Raw genomic sequence first — 24323 nt, forward strand, 5'->3', positions numbered from 1 at the left:
CTTAACTTGAGGACTACACTTTTCCTTATCCATCAGTACCCTTAAAGCTTACTGAGTTGTGGTCACTGTTCCCGAACTGCTCCCCTACTGAAACATCAACCATCTGGCCAGGCTCATTCCTCAATACCAGATCTAGTGTGGCTCCTTCCCTAGTTGGACTATCTACATACTGTTTCAAGAAGCCCTCCTGGATGCTCCTTACAAACTCTGTCTCATCCATGCCCCTAGCACTAAGTGAGTCCCAGTCAATATATCCCGCTTTCTCTCCATACCCCTTGATCCCTTTAAGGGCCAAGTCCAGCTCCCTCTTGAACATAGTCGAGTCGGGTATAATTTTGTCTTTGAAAAACATTTAGACAGTTACATGGGTAAGATGGTATTGAGGAATGTGGGCCAAACACGGGCAATTGGGACTGACTCAGTGGTTAAAAAAAAGGTGGTATGGACAAGTTGGGCCAAAGGGCCTGTTTCCATGCTGTAAACCACTATGACTCTATGTAAAGTTTATTTATTAGTCACAAGTACGCTTACATTAATGCCGCAATGAAGTTACTATGAAAATCCCCTAGTCGCCACACTCCGGCGCCTGTTCGGGTACACTGAGGGAGAATTTAGCATGGCCAGTGCACCCTAACCAGCACGTCTTTCGGACTGTGGGAGGAAACCGGAGCACCCAGAGGAAACCCACGCAGACACGGGGAGAACACGCAGACTCCGCACAGTGACCCAAGCCAGAAATCAAACCCGGGTCCCTGGCGCCGTGAGGCAAGCAGTGCTAACCACTGTGCCACCCTGCTGCCCGAAGAGCTTTCTGTGGTAGAAAATTCCACAGGTTCGCAGCTCTCTTTGAGTAAATAAATTCTTCCTGATCTCAGTCCTGAAAGATAAAGTAGAAAACAAATATTTGATTCTAAAGGTCTTTTTTTAAGAATAAAGCATTTGCTCCACCCAAATCTGTGCTGTGCGGATTGCAGGGATAAGTCAATGGAAGGGAGAAGTAACCATTGTGAGTCGAGCTTTGGGTGTTGAAGCAGCGATTGCCCGCTTGGAGCGCAGTCGGAGCGGAGCGGATGAGGCAGCGCAGCGCCGAGCAGAGCTTCGCTGCGGCCGGGACTCGCTGTACCTTTCCCCCCTCCCTCTGTCCAGGTGGACGCTCAGCCAGAGAGGCAGCGCAATGTCGCGGAACGGTGAGTTAAACAGTGTCTGTCTGCACTGGGGAAGGTGGCCTCGGTGTGAAAGCTCCTGTTTGGACGAGAGGTCAGTCTCTGGGTGTCTCAGTGTGTGTGTGAGTGACAGCTCAGGGCACCAGTAACCAGACTCGGCAGCACATCCCCACAAACACAGGCTGGCAATGGCTGAGTGTGTGCGGGGGAGGGAGGATTCAGCCCTCTGCCCAATCACTACCCACTCTCACAGGGGGAGGGCTCCCCGCCTGGCATTGAAAAGGGAATCATTGCAATGCGTTGAGAAGCAGAGAAAGTTTGGCCAGTGGGAGGGGGTTGCATACACTCTGACCAAGGCACAGCTGTTACTACTGTCCATTGTGAAGTGCTTACCCAGGTGAGGATTTTATTTTAACTTTGGGTGGCACAGTGGTTAGCACCGCTGCCTCACAGCGCCAGGGATCCGGGTTCGATTCCCGACTCTGTGCGGAGTTAGCACATTCTCCCCATGTCTGCGGGGGTTTTCTCCGGGTGCTCCGATTTCCTCCTACGGTCCAAAGATGTGCAGGTTAGCTGCATTGGCCATGCTAAATTGTCCCCTAGTGTCAGGGGGATTAACAGGGTAAATACTTGGGGTTACGGGGATAGGGCATGGGTGGGATTGTGGTCAGTGCAGACTCAATGGGCCGAATGGCCTCCTTCTGCACTGTATGGATTCTATGGGATGAATTTTCCCTGTTACGCCCGCTGTGCAAAGGTCCATTGACCGCGGGCAGGATTTTCCGGTTTTGGGGCAAGCTGGAAAATCCCACCCTTTGATTCTGGTTAGCGCTGCTGCCTCACAGCTCCAGGGACCTGGGTTCGATTCCTGGCTTGGGTCACTGTCTGTGTGGAGTTTGCACGTTCTCCCTGTGTCTGCGTGGGTTTCCTCCGGGTGCTCCAGTTTTCTCCCACAGTCCGAAAGAGGTGCTGGTTAGGGTGCATTGGCCTTGCTAAATTCTCCCTCAGTGTTAATGAAAGCCTACTTGTGACACTAATAAATAAACTTTAAACAAATAGTTTGGCTATTAGCAAGCCATAGATGGGGTGCAATGTCTCATCTTGTAGGAATGCATGAATTGGATTAGATTGGATTTTGAATTTGGTTTTGGGAGCAAGTTTGGTACTTTAAGGAAGCAGTAAAAGCTTTAAAACATTAAAAGGGAAGGTAAAGTCCCCGCCATGCCAGATGACCATAGGCTGACTGGCGGTGATTTTGACCCGAGGATCACCACATCTCAGGCGAGGGGCAAGGTTGAGTTGCTTCAATGAATAAAAGGTAAAGTTGCCATAGTCCCAGATGACCATAGGTTGCTTTCCCCTTTTGAGGTGGTGTTTTCTTTTATTCATTCAATGCTGCCCAGCATTTATTGCCCATCCCTAGTCACCCGAGGACAGTTGGGAGTCAACACATTGCTGTGGCTCTGGAGTCACATGTAGGCCAGACCAAGTAAAAACAGCAGATTTCCTTCCCTAAAGGACATGAGTGAACCTGATGGGTTTTTCTGACAATCAACAATGGTTCCACGGTCATCAGCAGATTCTTAATTCCATATTTTCTTTTTATTGAATTCAAATTCCACCATCTGCCGTGGCGGGATTCGAACCCAGGTCCCCAGAACATTAGCTGAGTTTCTGGATTAATAATCTAGCGATAATACCACTGGGCCATCACCTCCCCTCAGGGTCACCACATATTCATGAGTGATCCTTAATGAAACAATAAATAAGCTCAGCTGGTACGGGGATTGAACCCATTTCGTTAACATCGTTCCACATCACAAGTCGGCCATCCAACCAACTGAGTTAACCAGCCCCATTTTCAATGCCTCCTCATTATGCGTACAGAAGGTTCAAAGATCTGCTCCTTGTGGATGTATATTTAGAGCTATAGAGGTTAACAGCATGGAAACAGGCCCTTCGGCCCAACTTGTCCATTTTTTAACCAATAAGCTAGTCCCAGTTGCCCGCATTTGGCCCATATCCCTCTATACCCATCCGAGTCATGTAACCGTCTAAATGCTTTTTGAAAGACAAAATTGTACCCGCCTCTACTACTGCCTCTGGCAGCTCGTTCCAGACACTCGCCACTCTCTGTGTGAAAAACTTGCCCCTCTGGACCCTTTTGTATCTCTCCCTCTCACCTTAAACCTATACCCTTTAGTTTTAGGCTCCCCTACCACTGGGAAAAGATGTTGACTATCTAGCTGATCTGTGCCCCTCGTTATTTTAATAATGAGTTTCAATGCCGGTAATTTTGGAAATTGTGTGTTTTGGTCGAATGTATGAAGAGGCGTACTCCTCAGAAAATGAGGGGTGGGGAGGTGGTTTTGAGGGATCATGGGGGGTCGTCCTTCCTTCTCCTTGGGCAGTCCCTCGATGATTTGCTTCCAGTCTGGCTCCTGATTTGGTTGAGATTAGTCCAGTGCGCAGACTGCACACACTGTCACATGCCGGGCAGGTGGTGTTTGAAGGGCTGTGTAGATGGGTTTGTGTCAAGGTTTGTGCGCTCCCTCCAACACCTCAACTTCGCTTTTTCACTTTTCTAATCACAGAATTGTTACGACGCAGAAGGGGGAGACATTTGACCCATCGTGTCAGCATCTGCATGTCTGCCTCTTAACAATTCTTTTTTTTATTCATTCGTGGGACATGTGCATCGCTAACTGGCCAGAATTCATTACCCATCCCTAGTTGCCCATGAGCTGAGTGGCTTGCTAGGCCATTTCAGAGGGCAATTAGGAGTCAACCACATTGCTGAGGCTCTGGAGTCACATGTAGGCCAGACCAGGTAAGAATGGCAGATTTCCCTCCCTAAAGGACATTAGTGAACCAGATGGGTTTTTCCAACAATTGGCAATGGTTTCATGGTCATCGGTAGATTCTTAATTCCAGGCATATATATATTTTTTATTGAATTCAAATTTCACCCTCTGTTGTGGCGGGATTCGATCCCAGGTCCCCAGAATATTAGCTGAGTTTCTGGATTAATCCTAGCGATAATACCACTAGGCCATCGCCTCCCCCAGATTCTGTGATGAAGTCTCTCAATGAGCTTGGTGTCTTCTCAAGTGGCCAGTCACAAGCTAGGGGCACTGATGTGTTGGTGGGGATGTTCCTTTCTCCTCAGGGATGCTTTGAGGAGGTCTCGAAAACATATTAGCTGTCCTCCTGGGAATCTCCTGCCGTGACAAAGGTCCATGTAGAGCAGTTGTTTTGGGCGTCAGGTGTCAGGCAGACCAAGGACATGACCCGTCCAGCAGAGCTGGTTTGAAGAGATTTGTGCCTCAATGTTGGGCAAGTTGTCTTGGGAGAGGACACTGCTGTTGGACCACATTTGTTGCCCCTGGATTTGTGAAGGTCCCGGGCTGATGATACGTCTCCTGTGCTTCCAGGGGCCTGCTGTAGATTGCCTGTGACTCCCAACTTCCCGAGGTACAGAGATCACTGCTGCCCAGTAAACCCTGGTCAAAACCCCAGGTTGGTCAAGAAGGTACAGATGCATAATTCACAATGACGACCCTGCACGCTAAGCCTGCAGAATTAATTTCCAGTGAAATAAATAGGGAATTCTAGAGAAACTTCTTCAGCCAGTAGTTAGACTGTGGAACTTGCTACCACAAAGAATCGTTAGGGCAAATGTGGTGAACCATAGTTGGTTACCACTGAGTGCTGTGTCATGGATGGTCAGCACTATGGGTGTTTGTAGATATGTGACTGTTGTCACTGTTGGGGTTAGGGTTGGGCTGTTCTACCTGTTGATATTGTTCTGTGGTACACTCCAGTTGGCTCCGCCTACCTGGGGAAGTATAAACGTCACTGCACAGCCTGGTGACCCTTTAGTCTGGGATTGTATTGTATATAGTGTGCTCCATTCTTGTTAGTAATAAAAGCCTTTATTTCCCGGGTACAATCTAGCCTCCCGAGTGATTTAATTGCGCATCAATTTTATTACGAACAAAATTTTAAAAAACCATGGAGCAAATGTGGAAACCCGATCGGCTTACTTTAGATCCACGTGCAGCAGGAGCGTCGAACACTTTCAACCATTGGTTAAAGTGTTTTCAAGACTACATCGATGCCTCAACAGCCATTCAAAACGACGCCGATAGACTGGGGTCCTCCACGCGAGGGTAAGCGACACTGTATACTCATCAATCCGCGATGCCCAAGACTACAAAGGGGCCATCGAACTACTTAAGAAACGGTACAACAAACCGCCAAACGAGATCCATGCTCGACACCTTCTAGCCACTCAACGGCGGCAGCCCGGCGAAACGACAGAACAGTACCTGGGTGAACTCCAGCAGCTAGCCAGAGCCTGCAATTGCAAGCCAGTGTCGGCGGCCCAGTATACGAACGACTTGATCCGAGATGCGTTCGTGGCGGGAATCAGCTCATCGTATATTAGAACATAGAACATAGAAAGCCACAGCACAAACAGGCCCTTCGGCCCACAAGTTGCGCCGATCACATCCCCACCTCTAGGCCTATCTATAGCCCTCAATCCCATTAAATCCCATGTACTCATCCAGAAGTCTCTTAAAAGACCCCAACGAGTTTGCCTCCACCACCACCGACGTCAGCCGATTCCACTCACCCACCACCCTCTGAGTGAAAAACTTACCCCTGACATCTCCTCTGTACCTACCCCCCAGCACCTTAAACCTGTGTCCTCTCGTAGCAACCATTTCAGCCCTTGGAAATAGCCTCTGAGAGTCTACCCTATCCAGACCTCTCAACATCTTGTAAACCTCTATCAGGTCACCTCTCATCCTTCGTCTCTCCAGGGAGAAGAGACCAAGCTCCCTCAACCTATCCTCATAAGGCATGCCCCCCAATCCAGGCAACATCCTTGTAAATCTCCTCTGCACCCTTTCAATGGCTTCAACATCTTTCCTGTAATGAGGTGACCAGAACTGCGCGCAGTACTCCAAGTGGGGTCTAACCAGGGTCCTATAAAGCTGCAGCATTATCTCCCGACTCCTAAACTCAATCCCTCGCCTTCGGCTGCTAGAGCAAGGTAATCTAGACCTCGCTAAGACAGTAGAATTAGCTGACACCATGGAAACGGCCTCCAGAAGTCGAGAAACGTACCCCACCGACCATGTGGGAACATCGTGGCAAGTACAGCCACCGACTCTACTTTATTCAGCGGCTCCGAAAAACTGCGCAATTGTGTTTCCAACCTCGGACCTGATGACGGCGGCAGCTCCAGGAGGCCCGCGGTGTTACTTCTGTGGATTGGCGAAACACCCTCGGCAGCGATGTCCAGCTAGAACGGTATTGTGCTCCGTGTGTGGAAAGAAAGGGCATTATGCCAAAGTCTGCAGGACCAAACCACACTCCAAACATAGCAGCGCGGCGTGTGATTCTCCAGAGCCTGGCTCCTTGTCTCCAGCGTCTTCGAGGTCTTCCACCACGTGCGATTCCAGAGCGCCGCCATTCCTGACGACGGAGACGCAAGACACGTGTGACCTGCAGGGGCCGCCACTTTTAGCGGCTCCGACCACGTGCGATCCATGGGCGCAGCCATTTTGGTCAGCACCGACCGCAGACGACCAGCAGGGGTCATCTTCATCAACCATCTCAGCTGCCTGCAGTTGCACCCAAGACCCAACGGTGGCGTCAATCATCCTGGACCAGGCCAAGCCTCACAGACTCGACAAGTCCATGATGGGCATAGAGGTAAATGGACGCCAAATTCATTGTTTGTTTGACAGCGGGAGCATGGAGAGCTTCCCTGACACCGTGAAACGGTGCGGTCTCCGAGTACGGACTGTCAGACAGACAATTTCGATGGCGTCGAGGTCCCGGTCTGTTACCATGCTAGGGAGCTGCGTGGTCAACCTGACGGTGCGGGGCACAGTTTACGAGAACTTCAGGCTCCTTGTGTTACCGCACCTTTGCGCTCCGATGCTCCTGGGACTAGACTTTATGGTCCACCTGAGGAGTGTAACCCTGCAGTACGATGCGCCACTCCCTCCACTTTAAGTGGGAGAACAGCAGCCTCCAAATTGCCCAGCGTGCTCCACGTGTAGCCTCTCGACACTCAGAATCACCCCACCATCTTTATTCGAGAACCTCGTGCCAGGCTGCAAGCCCATCGCAACCAAGAGCAGGCGTTACAGCGCTAAGGATCGGATCTTTATTCGATCTGAAGTTCAGCGGCTCCTCAGGGAAGGGATCATTCAACCTAGCTCTAGTCCATGGAGAGCGCAAGTAGTGGTGGTTAAAACTGGAAACAAACCCCGGATGGTCATAGACGAAAGTCAGACCATTAATAGGTGCACGCAGCTGGATGCGTATCCTCTCCCGCGCATATCTGACATGGTCAACCAGATTGCGCAGGACCGGGTGTTCTCCACCATTGACTTGAAGTCAGCTTACCACCAGCTCTCCATTCGCCCAGAGGACCGAAAATACACGGCCTTTGAGGCGGATGGTCGTCTTTATCACTTTTTAAGGGTTCCCTTTGGTGTCACGAATGGGGTCTCGGTCTTCCAGCGTGCAATGGACCGAATGGTGGACCAGAACGGGCTGCGGGCTACCTTCCCGTACCTGGATAACGTCACTATCTGCGGCCATGACCAGCAGGACCACGATGCCAACCTCCTTAGATTTTTACGCACTGCGTCTCGCCTGAATCTGACCTACAACAGGGAAAAGTGCGTATTTCGCAAGCGCCGCCTAGCAATTCTCGGATACGTGGTGGAAAACGGGGTCCTTGGCCCTGATCCAGACCGTATGCGTCCCCCCCTTGAACTTCTCCTGCCCACTAGCATCAAAGCACTGAGAAGATGCTTAGGCTTCTTTTCATACTATACACAGTGGGTTCCCAATTATGCGGACAAAGCCCGTCCGCTCATCAAGTCTACCTCCTTTCCCCTAGCAACAGAGGCTCGCTTAGCCTTTGAAGGGATAAAAGCCGACATCGCGAAAGCCACGATGCACGCTGTTGATGAGTCCATCCCTTTTCAGGTGGAGAGTGATGCATCTGATTTCGCCCTGGCCACCACACTTAACCAGGCGGGCAGGCCCGTCGCCTTTTTCTCTCGCACCCTCCAAGGCCCCGAAATTCGGCACTCTGCGGTGGAAAAGGAGGCCCAGGCCATTGTGGAGGCCGTTCGGTATTGGCGCCATTACTTGGCGGGAAAACGATTCACCCTGCTCACGGACCAGCGGTCCGTGGCGTTCATGTTCAACAACACGTTACGGGCTAAGATCAAAAATGATAAAATCTTGAGGTGGAGAATCGAACTCTCCACCTACAATTATGATATCATGTACCTTCCAGGGAAGCTCAATGAGCCCTCAGACGCCCTGTCGCGTGGAACATGTGCAAGTGTGCAGGACAATCGATTACAGGCCCTCCACAATGATCTCTGCCATCCGGGGGTCACTCGGCTCTTCCATTTCGTGAAGGCCCGGAATCTACCCTACTCAGTGGATGATGTCAGGTCAATAACCCGAAGCTGCCAGGTATGTGCTGAATGCAAACCGCACTTCTACCGACCTGACAGGGCACACCTCATTAAAGCCACTTGCCCTCTTGAAAGACTGAGTGTGGACTTCAAGGGCCCCCTTCCTTCGACAGGTCAGAATGTGTACTTCCTCAATGTGATTGACGAGTACTCACGATTCCCTTTTGTCATTCCCTGTTCTGATACGACCACTGCCACGGTTATCAAAGCATTACGGGATCTTTTCACCCTGTTCGGTTACCCCAGCTATATCCACAGTGATAGGGGCTCGTCATTCATGAGTGACGACTTGAGGCAATACCTGCTCTCAAAAGGGATTGCCTCAAGTAGAACTACGAGTTACAACCCTCGGGGTAACGGACAGATTGACCGAGAAAATGCTACAGTCTGGAAGGCCGTCTTACTGGCGTTGAGGTCTAAAGGTCTTCCAGTCTCCCGTTGGCAAGAGGTACTCTCTGATGCGCTCCATTCTATCCGCTCACTCCTGTGTACGGCAACCAACACTACTCCACATGAGAGGATGTTTTCCTTCCCTAGGCAGTCTTCCTCTGGGACCTCATTGCCATTTTGGTTGACGCACTCAGGACCTGTCCTCCTGCGGCGGCATGTTAGGACCCGCAAGTCCGACCCTTTGGTTGAACAGGTCCATCTCATCCACGCCAACCCTCAATATGCCTATGTGGCATATCCTGACAGGCGGGAGGACACGGTCTCTATTAGAGATCTGGCGCCTGCAGGTGACTTGGAAACCCCAGTCGCTTCCACACTCCTAGTTAGGGACCCCCCGACCCTTATCTCCCCTCCTGACATGGTGCGGGCAGTATCGGGACCACCACTTAATCCTCTTACTCCCGTGTACAGCTTGCCTGAGTCCAGGAGATTGTCACCACCTCGAGGCGTGCTCAAGTCCAGCAGATTGTCGCCACCTCGTGGTCCACCTGCCCGTGAGGAACTGGAGGAGTCACTGGACACTGCCTTGGAGAGAAGGTCACCACGGTTACCAGAACCGGCGTTACCGCCAGTGTTGAGGAGGTCGCAGAGACGGTGCGGTCCTCCAATACGACTGAACTTGTGAATATATGAACAGTTGTTCTGTTTTTGTTTTTGCCCCGCCGGCCTTTGTTTTAAAGGAGGGGTGAATGTGGTGAACCATAGTTGGTTACCACTATGAGTGCTGAGCCATGGATGGTCAGCACTATGGGTGTTTGTAGATATGTTACTGTTGTCACTGTTGGGGTTAGGGTTGGGCTGTTCTACCTGTTGATATTGTTCTGTGGTACACTCCAGTTGGCTCCGCCTACCTGGGGAAGTATAAAGGTCACTGCACTGCCTGGTGACCCTTTAGTTTAGGATTGTATTGTATATAGTGTGCTCCATTCTTGTTAGTAATAAAAGCCTTTATTTCCCGGGTACAATCTAGCCACCCGAGTGATTTAATCGCGCATCAGCAAATAAGATTTGATGCCTTTCCAATTAGGAAAATTTGCATTTCTTTAGTTTCTGACATGACCTCAGGATGTCTGTGTTGCCTCAGATGAAGCACTTTTGAAGTGTAGCCACTGCTGTAATGTACCATAGAACCATAGAAAATTACAGCTCAGAAACAGGCCTTTTGGCCCTTCTTGTCTGTGCCGAACCATTTTTTGCCTAGTCCCACTGACCTGCACTTGGACCATATCCCTCCACACCCCTCTCATCCATGAACCTGTCCAAGTTTTTCTTAAATGTTAAAAGTGACCCCGCATTTACCACTTTATCCGGCAGCTCATTCCACACTCCCACCACTCTCTGCGTGAAGAAGCCCCCCCTAATATTCCCTTTAAACTTTTCTCCTTTCACCCTTAACCCATGCCCTCTGGTTTTTTTCTCCCCTAGCCTCAGCGGAAAAAGCCTGCTTGCATTCACTCTATCTATATCCATCAAAATCTATACACCTCTATCAAATCTCCCCTCAATCTTCTACGCTCCAGGGAATAAAGTCCCAACCTATTCAATCTCTCTCTGTAACTCAGCTTCTCAAGTCCCGGCAACATCCTTGTGAACCTTTTCTGCACTCTTTCAATCTTATTTACATCCTTCCTGTAACTAGGTGACCAAAACTGTACACAATACTCCAAATTCGGCCTCACCAATGCCTTGTATAACCTTACCATAATACTCCAACTTTTATACTCGATACTCCGATTTATAAAGGCCAATGTACCAAAGGCACTATTTACGACCCTATCCACCTGTGACGTCACTTTTAGGGAATTCTGTACCTGTATTCCCAGATCCCTCTGTTCAACTGCACTCTTCAGAGTCCTACCATTTACCCTGTACGTTCTTCTTTGGTTCGTCCTTCCAAAGTGCAATATCTCACACTTGTCTGCGTTAACTTCCATTTGCCATTTTTCAGCCCATTTTTCTAGTTGGTCCAAATCCCTCTGCAAGCTTTGAAAACCTTCCTCACCGTCCACTACACCTCCAATCTTTGTATCATCAGCAAACTTGCTGATCCAATTTACCACATTATCATCCAGATCATTGATATAGATGACAAACAACAATGGACCCAACACCGATCCATGCGGCACACCACTAGTCACAGGCCTCCACTCAGAGAAGCAATCCTCCACAACCACTCTCTGGCTTCTTCCATTGAGCCAGTGTCTAATCCAATTTACTACCTCCCCATGTATACCTAGCGACTGAACCTTCCTAACTAACCTCCCATGAGGGACCTTGTCAAAGGCCTTGCTGAAATCCAGGTAGACAACATCCACCGCCTTCCCTTCATCCACTTTCCTGGTAACCTCCTTGAAAAACTCTAATGGATTGGTCAAACATGACCTACCATGCACAAAGCCATGTTGACTCTCCCTAATAAGTCCCTGTCTATCCAAATATTTGTAGATCCTATCCCTTATCACACCTTCCAATAACTTGCCCACCACCGACGTCAAACTTACTGGCCTATAATTTCCCGGATTTCTTTTGGAACCTTTTTTAAACAACGGAACAACATGAGCCACCCTCCAATCATCCGGCACCTCCCCCGTGAATACTGACATTTTAAATATGTCTGCCAGGGCCCCTGCAAGTTCAACACTAGCTTCCCTCAAGGTCCGTGGGAATACCCTGTCCGGTCCTGGGGATTTATCCACTCTGATTTGCCTCAAGACAGCGAGCACCTCCTCCCCTTTAATCTGTAAAGGTTCCATGACCTCCCTACCAGTTTGCCCTATTTCCGTAGACTCCATGCCCGTTTCCTCAGTAAATACGGATGCAAAAAAACCATTTAGTATCTCCCCCATCTCTTTTGGTTCCATACACAGTCTACCACTCTGGTCTTCAAGAGGACCAATTTTATCCCTCACTATCCTTTTGCTCCTAACATACCTATAGAAGCTCTTTGGATTTTCCTTCACTCTGTCTGCCAAAGCAACCTCATGTCTTCTTTTAGCCCTCCTGATTTCCCTCTTAAGTAGCTTCTTGCACTTTTTATACTCCTCGAGCATCTGATCTGTTCCTTGCTGCCTGTACATTTCGTACAACTCTCTCTTCCTCTTAATCAGTGTTACAATCTCCCTCGAGAACCAAGGTTCCTTATTCCTATTTACTTTGCCTTTAATCCTGACAGGAACATACAAACTCTGCACTCTCAAAATTTCTCCTTTGAAGGCTTCCCACTTTCCATTTACATCCTTACCAGAGAACAGCCTGTGCCAATCCACACTTCCCAGATTCCTTCTCATTTAATCAAATTTGGCCTTTTTCCAGTTCAGAACTTCAACCCGAGGACCAGATCTATCCTTATCCACGATCAGGTTGAAACTAATGGCATTATGATCACTGGATCCAAAGTGTTCCCTCACACTCACATCCATCACCTGCCCTAACTCATTTCCCAATAGGAGATCCAATATCGCATCCTCTCTAGTTGGCACCTCTATATACTGATGTAGAAAATTCTCCTGAACACATTTTACAAACTCTACCCCATCTAAACCTTTAACAGTATGCGAGTCCCAATCTATATGTGGAAAATTAAAATCCCCTACGATCACAACTTTGTGTTTCTTGCAGTTGTCAGCTATCTCTCCGCTGATTTGCTCCTCCAATTCTCGCTGGCTATTGGGTGGTCTATAATACAACCCCATTAATGTGGTCATACCTTTCTTGTTTCTCAGCTCCACCCATAGGGCCTCTGTAGACAAGCTCCCTGATCTATCCTGCCTGAGTACCGTTGTAACATTTTCCCTGACCAACAATGCCACCCCCCCACCTTTTATCCCTCTGCCTCTATCCCGTCTGAAACATTGGAACCCTGGAACATTGAGCTGCCAGTCCTGCCCCTTCTGTAGCCAAGTTTCACTCATGGCTATAATGTCATATTTCCACGTGTCTATCCACGCCTTCAGCTCATCTGCCTTCCCCACAATACTCCTGGCATTGAAATAGACACACCTCAAAACATTATTTCCACCACACTCTACCCTTCCATTTGTGATTTTGCTTGAACTAACCTGTCTCTTTACCCCTGCTCCACTATCTGCTCTGGCACTCTGGTTCCCACCCCCCTGCAAATCTAGTTTAAACGCTCCCCAATAACACTAGCAAATCTCCCTGCAAGTATATTGGTCCCCTTGTAGTTTAGGTGTAACCCGTCTCTCTTGTACAGGTCCCACCTGCCCCAGAAGAGTTCCCAATGATCCAAGAATTGAAAACCCTGCCCCCTACACCAGTTCCTCAGCCACGTGTTCATCCGCCCAAGCATCCTACTCCTGCCCTCACTGGCATGTGGCTCACGTAGCAATCCTGAGATTACTACCCTCTGGGTCCTGCTTTTTAACTTCCTTCCAAGCTCTTTGTACTCACTCTTTAGGACCTCCTCACTCTTCCTTCCCACGTCATTGGTACCGATGTGTACCACGACATCTGGCTGATCACCTTCCCACTTTAGAACACTGTGCACGCGATCAGAGACATCGCTGACCTTGGCACCTGGGAGGCAACAAACCATGCGGGAGTCTCTGTCCCGACCACAGAACCTCCTGTCCGTACCTCTGACCATTGAGCCCCCTATCACTACTGCTCTCATCTTCATCCCACCCTTTTGCGCTGTAGAACTAGACTCAGTATCAGAGTTCCGGGTGTGGCAGCTTGTCCCAGGTAAAGCATCTCCCACAACAATATCCAATTCAGTATACCTGTTGTGGAGGGGTATGGCCACAGGGGAACCCTGCTCTGCCTGTCCTTTCACACTGCCATTTCCTCTCCTTACAGTAACCCAATTTCCTGTGCTCTGCTGCTTAGGTGTAACTATCTCCCTAAAGCTACTGTCTATAAACTTTTCATTCTCCCGGATTTGATGGAGGCCATCAAGCTCCTTCTCCAGTTCCCTAACACGCTTTGCTAGCAGCTGCAGCTGAATGCATCTTTTGCAGGTGCTGTCGTCAGGGATACCGGAGGTCTCCCTGATCTCCCACATCCTGCAAGAGGAGCATTCCAACATCCTGCCTGGCATTTTTTTTAACTCTAAAACAAGAATAAACTTTCTGGGAAAGAAAAAACCTACTCTCGCCTCTGCCTGTTCTCGCCGAAGCCCGTTTTGAGCCAAAGCCCTTCAGCTCTCACTCTGTCCCCTGCTCACTCTGCTGCCCACTAACGACGCTGCCCGCTCAAAGATGCGGCCTACTTTTAAACCCTCCAAAACCTTCCCAGGCTGCTGCTGGGCCTACTTCCTGTTTTGAAAAAAAAAACCTCCGATTTTTTTCACTAATTTAACTGAAAAATAAATAAATAAATAAAATGCACAAACAGCTCCCTTACCCTCAGCCTGCTCCTGTGGAAGTACCAACATTCAAATTATGTCAAAAGACTTGGAACATTTTATACAAACACTTCATGTTGGCAACTCGTGTGCTCATGAAATGCATGATGTATAAAATTTTCATTAAACCATCATTTAAAACAATAGAATACCTACAGTGCACCGGAGAGCCCATTCGGCCCGTCAAGTCTGCACTGATTCACTGAAAGAACATCTTACCCAGACCCACCTCCACACCCTATCCCTGCAACCCTGCGTATTTGGGAGCACAGTGGCACAGTGGTTAGCACTGCTGCCTCACAGCACCAGAGACCCGGGTTCAATTCCCGGCCTTGGGTCGCTGTCTGTGTGGAGTTTGCATGCTCTCCCCCATGTCTGCGTGGGTTTCCTCCGGGTGCTCCGGTTTCCTCCCACACTCCAAAGATATGCTGGTTAGGTGGATTGGCCGTGCTAAATCGACCCTTAGTTTCCTGGGATGTGTAGGTTAGAGGGACTAGCGGGGTAGATGTGTGAGGTTGTAGGGATAGGACCTGGGGTGGGATTGTTGTCGGTGCAGATTCGATGGGCCGAATGGCCTCTTTCTGCACAGTAAGGTTTCTAGGATTGACCATGGCTAATCCCCCTAACCTCCACATCTTTAGACTGCCTTGCTATTGTTTCCCATGTATTAAAAATATATAATTTTTTCTTGCAGGCATCATGAATTATGCCCGATATATCAATGCAGTCAGTGCAGCACGGAAACCATCACCAATTCGAGGGCTGAGTGAGTCAAGGAACTAATCTGTCACTACCGGTCATCTTCGACTGTATTTCCACATTGAACAAAGAAAATTACAGCACAGGAACAGGCCCTTCGGCCCTCCAAGCCTGCACTGACCATGCTGCCCGACTGAACTAAAACCCCCTACCCTTCCGGGGACCACATCCCTCTATTCCGATCCTATTCATGTATTTGTCAAGACGCCCCTTAAAACTCACTGCTTCCACTATCCGCTTCCACTACCTCCCCCGGCAACGTGTTCCAGGCACCCACCACTCTGTGTGTAAAAATATCTGCCTCGTACATCTCCTTTAAACCTTGCCCCTCGCACCTTAAACCTGTGCCCCCTAGTAATTGACTCTTCCACCCTGGGAAAAAGCTTCTGACTATCCATTCTGTCCATGCCTCTCATAATCTTGTAGACTTCTATCAGGTCTCCCCTCAACCTCCGTCGTTCCAGTGAGAACAAACCGAGTTTCTCTAACCTCTCCTCATAGGTGATGCCCTCCATACCAGGCAACATCCTGGCAAATCTTTTCTGTACCCTCTCCAAAGCCTCCACATGCTTCTGCTAGTGTGGCGGCCAGAATTGAACACTATATTCCAAGTGAGGCCTAACTAAGGTTCTATAAAGCTTCAACATGACTTGACAATTTTTAAACTCAGTGCCCCGGCCGATGAAGGCAAGCATGCCATATGCTTTCTTGACTACCTTCTCCACCTGCATTGCCACTTTCAGTGACCTGTGTACCTGCACACCCAGGTCCCTTTGCCTATCAATACTCTTAAGGGTTCTGCCATTTACTGTATATTTTCTATTTGGATTAGACCTTCCAAAATGCATTATCTCACATTTGTCCAGATTAAACTCCATCTGCCACCTCTCCGCCCAAGTCTCCAACTGATCTATATCCTGATGGTCCTCATCGCCATCTGCAAATCCACCAACCTTTGTGTCGACCGCAAACTTACTAATCAATCCACTTACATTTTCCTCCAAATCATTTATATATATTACAAACAGCAAAGGTCCCAGCACTGATCCCTGAGGGACGCCACTTGTCACAGCCCTCCATTCAGAAACGCACCCTTCCACTGCGACCCTCTGTCTTCTTTGACCGAGCCAGCTTTGTATCCATGTAGCCAGCTCACCTCTGACCCCACGCGACATCACGTTCTGAACCCGTCTACCATGAGGGACCTTGTCAAAGGCCTTACTGAAGTCCATGTAGACAACATCCACTGCCCTACCCTCTTCAATCATCTTCCTCACTTCCTCGAAAAACTTGATCAAGTTAGTGAGACACGACCTCCCCTTCACAAAACTATGTTGCCTCTCACTAATACGTCCACCTATTTCCAAGTGGGAATAAATCCTGTCTTGAAGAATCCTCTCCAATAATTTCCCGACCACTGATGTAAGGCTCACCGGCCTGTAATTACCTGGATTATTCTTGCTACCCTTCTTAAACAAAGGAACAACATTGGCTATTCTCCAATCCTCTGGGACCTCCCCTGTGAGGATACAAAGATTTCTCTCAAGGCCCCAGCAATTTCCTCCCTTGCCTCTCTCAGTATTCTGGGGTATATCCAATCAGGCCCTGGGGACTTGTCTACCTTAATGTTTCTAAAGAACCCCAATACCTCCTCCTTTTTGATATCAACATGACTCAAACTATCTACACACTCTTTCCCAGACTCATCATCCACCAAGTCCTTCTCATTGGTGAATACTGACACAAAGTACTCGTTTAACACCTCGCCCATTTCCTTTGGCTCCACGCATAGGATCCTTCCCTTGTCCTTGAGTGGGCCAACCCTCTCCCTGGCTACCCTCTTGCTCATTATATATGTATAAAAAGTCTTGGGATTTTCCTTATTCCTGTTGGCCAAGGCTTTTTCGTGACCCCTTTTAGCCCTCCTTACTCCTTGCTTAAGTTTCTTTCTACTTTCAGTTGTAGTCCTTAGAATCCTTACCGTGCAGAAGGAGGCCATTCGGCCCATTGAGGCTGCATCGACAACAATCCCACCTCGGCCTCATCACCACCATCATATTTATCCCACTAATCCCTCTAACCTGCACATCCCGGGACACTAAGGGTCAATTTAGCATGGCCAATGTACCTAACTAGCACATCTTTCAGATTGTGGGAGGAAACCAGAGCACTGGAGGAAACCCCTGCAGACACTGGGAGAATCAAACGAGGGACCCTGGAGCTGTGAGGCAGCAGTGCTAACCACTGTGCCACCGTGCCGCCCCTTCAATTCCTTGCATGATCAGCGAGGAGTTCCAGTGTAGAGGCTGCAGTTTTGTATAAAATGTTGACACGCAAGGGTAGTGTCCTAGGCCCAACCATCGTCAGCTGCTTCCCTCCATTGTAAGGTCAGAAATGGGGGTGTTCACTGATGACTGCACCATTTACGACTCCTCTGTTGTCCATCTCCAAACGCAACAAAAGCTGGACAATATCCAGGCATGGGCTGACAATTGACAAGTAATGTTCACGCTACACCAATGCCAGGCAATGACCATGACCAACAAGAGAGAATCTAACCATTTGATTAATTATTGTCACATGTATCGGGATACAGTGAAAAATATTGTTTCTTGCGCGCTGTTCAGACAAAGCATACTATTGATAGAATACATAGGGGAGAAGGAAAGGAGAGAGTGCAGAATGTAGTGTTACAGTCTTAGCTAGGGTGTAGAGAAAGATCAACTTAATGCAAGGTAGGTCCATTCAAAAGTCTGACAGCAGCAGGGAAGAAGCTGTTCTCGAGTCAGTTGTTACGTGTCCTCAGACTTTGTATCTTTTTCCCAACAGAAGAAGGTGGAAGAGAGTATGTCCGTGTTGTGTGGGGTCCTTGATTATGCTGGCTGCTTTGCCGAGGCAGCGGGAAGTGTAGACAGTGTCAATGGATGGGAGGCTGAGTTTTGCGTGATGGACTGAGCTTTGTTCACAACCTTTTGTAGTTTCTTGCGGTCTTGGACAGAGCAGGAGCCAGGCCAAGCTGTGATACATCCAGAAGGAATGCTTTCTGTGGTGCATCTGTAAAAGTTCGTGAGAGTCATAGCAGACATGCCGAATTTCCTTAGCCTCCTGAGAAAGCAGTGGTGTTAGTGAGCTTTCTTAACTATAGCGCTACAAGAGCAGGTCAGAGACCAGGTATTCTACAGACAAGGCAGCCCATTTGATTCACGCCATCCAGGAGCTTCAACATCGACTACAGATGCACAGTGGCAGCAGTGCGTGCCATCTACAAAATGCACTGCAGCAACTCCCAAAGCTCCTTCAACAGCACCTTCCAAACCTGCAACCTGTACCACCCAGAAAGATGATGGCAGCAGGTCCAGAAACACCATCTCCTACAAGTCCCCCTCCAAGCCTCTTACCACCCTGATTTGGAATTATATCCCATTCCTTGATATTACAGATCACATGCTCTAACACTAAATCATTGGCAAACATCACACCCTACCCCCCACCCCAGTAATGTATCCTACGCACCTCATCTGCTGCCCCCTGCAGGCTATGCAGGGCAGTGCCGAGGTACTTTAGGAAGGCCGAGGTTACAGGGGAGAAAGACAGGACAGTGGGATTAGTTGAATAGCTCTTTCAAAGAGCTTGTATAAGCATAGTGGGCTGAATGGCCTAATTGTGTGTTCTGCTAGTAATTTGAATTCCCGCAACAACTGAGTATCCACAGCTGTCTGGGATACAGAATTCCAAAGATTCAAAGCTCTCCGAGTGAAGGAATTCCCCCTCGTCCTGGTCCTCATCATGCTCACTGATTATTTTTTAATTCATATATAGATGTCAATGGCAAGGCAAGCATTTATTGCCTTTGAGAACCAACCACATTGCTGTGGATCCGAGGTCGCCTGTAGGCCCAACCAGCTAACGATGACAGATATTCTTCCCTAAAGGGATATTAGCGAATGTTAATTTTCAGTAGCAATCAATAATAGTTACATGGCTCAACACCACTGAAACAAGCATTCAGTGTGGGTGGCACGGTGGCACAGAGGTTAGTTAGCCTCTAAGCGCCAGTGACCCGGTTCGATTCCCGGCTTGGGTCACTGTCCGTGTGGAATCTGCATGTTCTCCCCGTGTCTGCGTGGGTTTCCTCCGGATGCTCCGGTTTCCCCCCATGGTCTGAAAGGCATGCTGGTTAGCTAAATTCTTCCCCCGGTGAGCCTAACTGGTGACACTAATAAATAAACTTGAACAGATTTTTGAAGCTAATTAACTGGATTTAACATCGACCAGCAGCCAAAGTGGCATTTGAACCCTTGTCCACAGAACATTAACCTGGGCCTTGGGTTTTATGTGGTTTGTACTATTCTGCTCATCAATGATTCATAGATCTCCAGGTAAACATTAATAGCCGAGAGAATTTGGAGAAACTTGACTTTTGTACAGTGAGTTCAACTCACCTGCCCCCAGAGTGAAACTTTCTGCCCACCAAGTAAAATGATAAGTCCCATGAAGAGTGCGAATGTTCTATGGGTGGCACGTTGGCACAGTGGTTAGCACTGCTGCCTCACAGCTCCAGGGTCCCGGGTTCGATTCCCGGCTCGGGTCACTGTCTGTGTGGAGTTTGCACATTCTCCTTGTGTCTGCGTGGGTTTCCTCCGGGTGCTCCGGTTTCCTCCCACAGTCCAAAGATGTGCGGGTTAGGTTGATTGGCCAGGTTAAAAATTGCCCCTTAGAGTCCTGGGATGTGTAGGTTAGAGGGATTAGTGGGTAAAAATATGTGGGGGTAGGGCCTGGGTGGGATTGTGGTCGGTGCAGACTCGATGGGCCGAATGGCCTCCTTCTGCACTGTAGGGTTTCTATGATTTCTATGATTTAGTGCCCGCACATCTTTGTTTTCCAGCAAGTGACAGCATTCTCTCAAATGATAATTAACTCAAGGTAAAGCCACCATAGTCCCAGCTGACTATAGGCTGTTCTCCCCTTTGATGGGGACAGCTGACTGGTGGTGATTTGATCTGAGGGGCAGCACACCTCAGGCGAGGAGCAAGTTTGAGAAGGCAGCCTTCATGAATAACCTCAGCCGGTACAGGAATTGAACCTGCGCTGTTGCCATTACTCTGCATCACAAATCGGCCATCCACCTTCAACCCTGAGGGACTGCAAAGAAATTGATACAAGGCGTTGTGAACCATGTATAATTTTAAAGTTAATCACCTATGGCGGGACTGATGTATGAGGAGAGATTGACTGGGTTAGGATTATTTTCGCTGGAGTTTAGATGAATGAGGTTGGGGGGGGGGATCTCATAGAGAGTTATAAAATTCTAACAGGACTAGGCAGGGTAGATGCAGGGAGGATATTCCCGATGGTGGGGGTGTCCAGAACCAGGGGTCACAGTCTGAGGATTCAGGGTGGACCATTTAGGACCTTGAGTCAGAAGGGTATCTTGGATGGTGGCTCCCCCCGCCCCCCCAAAAAAATTAAAGCTTTTTTGGCTTCCCCTAGGCCAGGTTAATCTTCCTGCCTGCCTAAAAATTGAGGCTGGGTTGGAAATGTTCCTTATGATGAGAGTAATTGGCCTCAACTGGGGCAAGGGCGGGCGTCCTGTCCAATGCCTTGCCCACCCAGCGTACAATTACCATGTGATTGGGGTGGGTGAGAACCCTGAGGGACTGTCAAATTTACGCCCACCAGCACCACCAACCCCCCCCCCCCCCGACTTGAATCCCATTGGTGAGGGAGGGGTAAACTCAGGCCAAAGAAAAGATCAAGAGTTGGCGTCTGTCAAACGGAGAGAACCGGAATTTTATGCTCAGGAATTCACTGGAAGAAAACCACGAGCAACTGCACCAGGCCAGTGGTAACTCTTCACTGGTTTATGTGTCTGCAATGATATTGATGGGGTAAATGAATAGTGGGAATTTGAATCATCCTCTTTGTGTTTGTATTGAGATCTTTCCAGTTATTTTCTCTGGTATTATATAGTTCATTTTACTTGTTTTCATAAATACAGTATTTTATTCTTTGTATGAAAAGTGCGTCAGCGGACACTTGTGAAATCATTCAGTAACTTACCTCCGTGGCTCCTTTAAAACCAGGTTAGGATCTGGTGGGTGGCACAGTGGTCAGCACCGCTGCCTCACAGCGCCAGGGACCTGGGTTCGATTCCCGGCTTGGGGTCACTGTCAGTGCAGAGTCTGCACCTTCTCCCTGTGTCTGCATGGGGGTTTCCTCCGGTGCTCCGGTTTCCTCCCACGGTCCGAAAAACATGCTGGTTAGATGCATTGGCCATGCTAAATTCTCCCTCCGTGTACCTGAACAGGCGGGGACTTTCACAGTGACTTCATTGCACTATTAATGTAAGCCTTACTTGTGACTAATAAATTAACTTTATCTATCTTGCCAGGTTTCACTCTGAAATCTGACTTGTCCAGTATTGATATCAGCTGGGACTGTAACAACAGGATCTAGTAGATCAGAGATCAATACATTGAAGCTTGGTAAACCAACCATTTGGAGAGCTTAGTCATTCAAATCCCTCGAAGGCTAATAGTGGAATTGAATTGAATTAGATTTGATTTGATTTATTATTGTTACATGTGTTGGGATACAGTGAAAAGTATTGTTTCTTACATGCAATAGAGACAAAGCATACCGTTCATAGAGAAGGAAAGGAGAGGGTGCAGAATGGAGTGTTACAGCCATAGCTAGGATGTAGAGAAAGATCAACTTAGTGCGAGCTAGGTCCATTCAAAAGTCTGACGGCAGCAGGGAAGAAGCTGTTCTTGAGTCGGTTGGTACGTGACCTCGGACTTTTGTATCTTTTTCCCGGTGGAAGAATGTCTGGCGGTGTGTGGGGTCCTTAATTATGCTGGCTGCTTTTCCGAGGCAGCGGGAAGTGTAGACGGGGTCAATGGATGGGAGGCTGGTTTGAGCGATGGACTGGGTTACGTTCACAACCTTTTGTAGTTCCTTGCGGTCTTGGGCAGAGCAGGAGCCATACCAAGCTATGACATACCCAGAAAGAATACTTTCGGTGGTGCATCTGTAAAAGTTGGTGAGAGTCGTGGCAGACCTGCCAAATTTCCTTAGTCTTCTGAGAAAGTAGATACGTTATTGTAACTGGTAGTAGCTCATTTTGTGGGCGGGATTCTCTGGCCTCACTGGGTTTTTTTCCCATGGCGGGTAGCGACATGCCGTTGGCCAGAGATAGGATCTTCTGGCCTTGCTGCCGTCAATGGAATTTCCTTAACTTGTAGAAGCATCATTTAGATCAGAACTCTGTTTCTCTCCTCAGATGCTGAGTTTATGCAGCATCTTCTGTTTTTGTTTCTGATTTCCAGCATCTGCAGTAATTTGATTCAATTAAAAATGAGCGAATAGCTTAAAAATAGGATGGAGATGAGGGGGAATTTCTTCTCCCAGGGCTGTGGAATTCTTTTCCCCAGAGAGCAGACTTTTGATTGTCAAGGGTTATGGGGCAGGGTGGGTGGTCAGGAAAGCGGAGTTAAGGCTGCAATCGAATTGGCCGTCATCTTCTTGAGTGGCAGAGCAGGCTCGATGGGCCAAATGGCCTCCTCCTACTAAATAAAAGCAAATTACTGCGGATGCTGGAATCCGAAACTAAAAGAGAAAAGCTTTTGACAAAGGATCATCCGGACTCGAAACGTCAGCTCTTTTCACCCCTTACAGATGCTGCCAGACCTGCTGAGATTTTCCAGCATTTTCTCTTCTGGCCTCTTCCTACTCCTGTTTCATGTAATCTTATTATGAGCTCATTACGACAAACACCCAGTCTTGAGCCCCAGTAATGACTCATTGCAGCATTCTGGATAATTAATCGAGACATCCCTAGACTTGGGACTATTCCAGTAACACCAGTTTAACAAGTGGATGGGCACAGCGACTTTTTTTTAAAAGATCAGCGGATTCTTTCACTGAAGTTTTCCTGTACCTTCCCGCCGGCCGGATCTTCTGGTCCTGCCGACGGTGACCACCTGCGGTGGAGTTTGCACATTCTCCCCATGTCTATGGGGGTTTCCTCCGGGTTCTCCTGTTTCCTCCCACACTCCAAAGACGTGCGGGGTTAGGTTGATTGGCCATGATAAATTGCCCCTTAGTGCCAGGGGGATTAGCAGAGTAATGAAGGTTCCGGGAATAGGGCCTGGGCTGGATTGTGGTCAGTACAGACTCGATGAGCCGAATGGCCTCCTTCTGTACTGTAAGGACTCTATGATTCCTTGCTGCCGGATGGTGGGGCGTAACACAAACCCATAGATCACCGGCCAATGGCAGGTTACCAAAAAATATGGCGGGGGGAAGGGGTGCGAAATCCCACCCGTTATCTTTTAGTTAATTAATGACAAATTTCACTGAACAGTTTAAGTTTATGTATTAGTGTCACTAGTCAGCTTACATTACGCTGCAATGAAGTTACTGTGAAAATCCCCTCGTCACCACACTCCGGCGCCTATCCGGGTACACTGAGGGAGAATTTAGCATGGCCAGTGCACCTAACCAGCACGTCCCTCATGGTAGGCTGGTGAAAAAGGTTGGATCTCATGGGATAAAGGGGGAGGTGGCTAGATGGGTGGAGAACTGGCTTGGTCACAGAAGACAGAGGGTGGTAGTGGAAGGGTCTTTTTCCGGCTGGATGCCTGTGACTAGTGGTGTTCCGCAGGGCTCTGTATTGGGACCTCTGCTGTTTGTGATTTATATAAATGATCTGGAAGAAGGTGTAACTGGAGTGATCAGTAAGTTTGCGGACGACACAAAATTGGCAGGACTTGCAGATAGTGAGGAGCATTGTCAGAAGCTACAGAAGGATATAGATAGGCTGGAAATTTGGACAAAGAAATGACAGATGGAGTTCAATCCAGATAAATGCGAAGTGATGCATTTTGGTAGAAATAATGTAGGGAGGAGCTATACGATAAATGGCAGAACCATAAAGGGGGTAGATACGCAGAGGGACCTGGGTGTGCAAGTCCACAGATCCTTGAAGGTGACGTCACAGGTGGAGAAGGTGGTGAAGAAGGCATATGGCATGCTTGCCTTTATAGGACGGGGCATAGAGTA

The 24323-nt window shown here is 48.6% G+C and overlaps 1 protein-coding gene across 4 annotated transcripts in view; it reads left to right on the plus strand.

The window, feature by feature from the left end:
- Window positions 1-964: 964 nt before the first annotated feature.
- Window positions 965-24323, plus strand: part of aadat (aminoadipate aminotransferase) — an 85690-nt gene continuing 62331 nt past the window's right edge. For 2 of the 4 annotated variants that reach the window (XM_078215123.1, XM_078215125.1), the window contains exons 1-2: window positions 1434-1560; window positions 15196-15267. In XM_078215123.1, coding sequence (XP_078071249.1) covers window positions 15201-15267 — 67 coding nt within the window. In that variant the 5' untranslated portion in view covers window positions 1434-1560; window positions 15196-15200. Of the gene's footprint in view, window positions 1188-1433; window positions 1561-15195; window positions 15268-24323 lie in introns of those variants that run through there. The other 2 variants (XM_078215122.1, XM_078215124.1) reach the window with 2 other exon arrangements.

The sequence above is a fragment of the Mustelus asterias genome, chromosome 6, assembly GCF_964213995.1.
Source record: "Mustelus asterias chromosome 6, sMusAst1.hap1.1, whole genome shotgun sequence".
Lineage (NCBI taxonomy): Eukaryota > Metazoa > Chordata > Chondrichthyes > Carcharhiniformes > Triakidae > Mustelus > Mustelus asterias.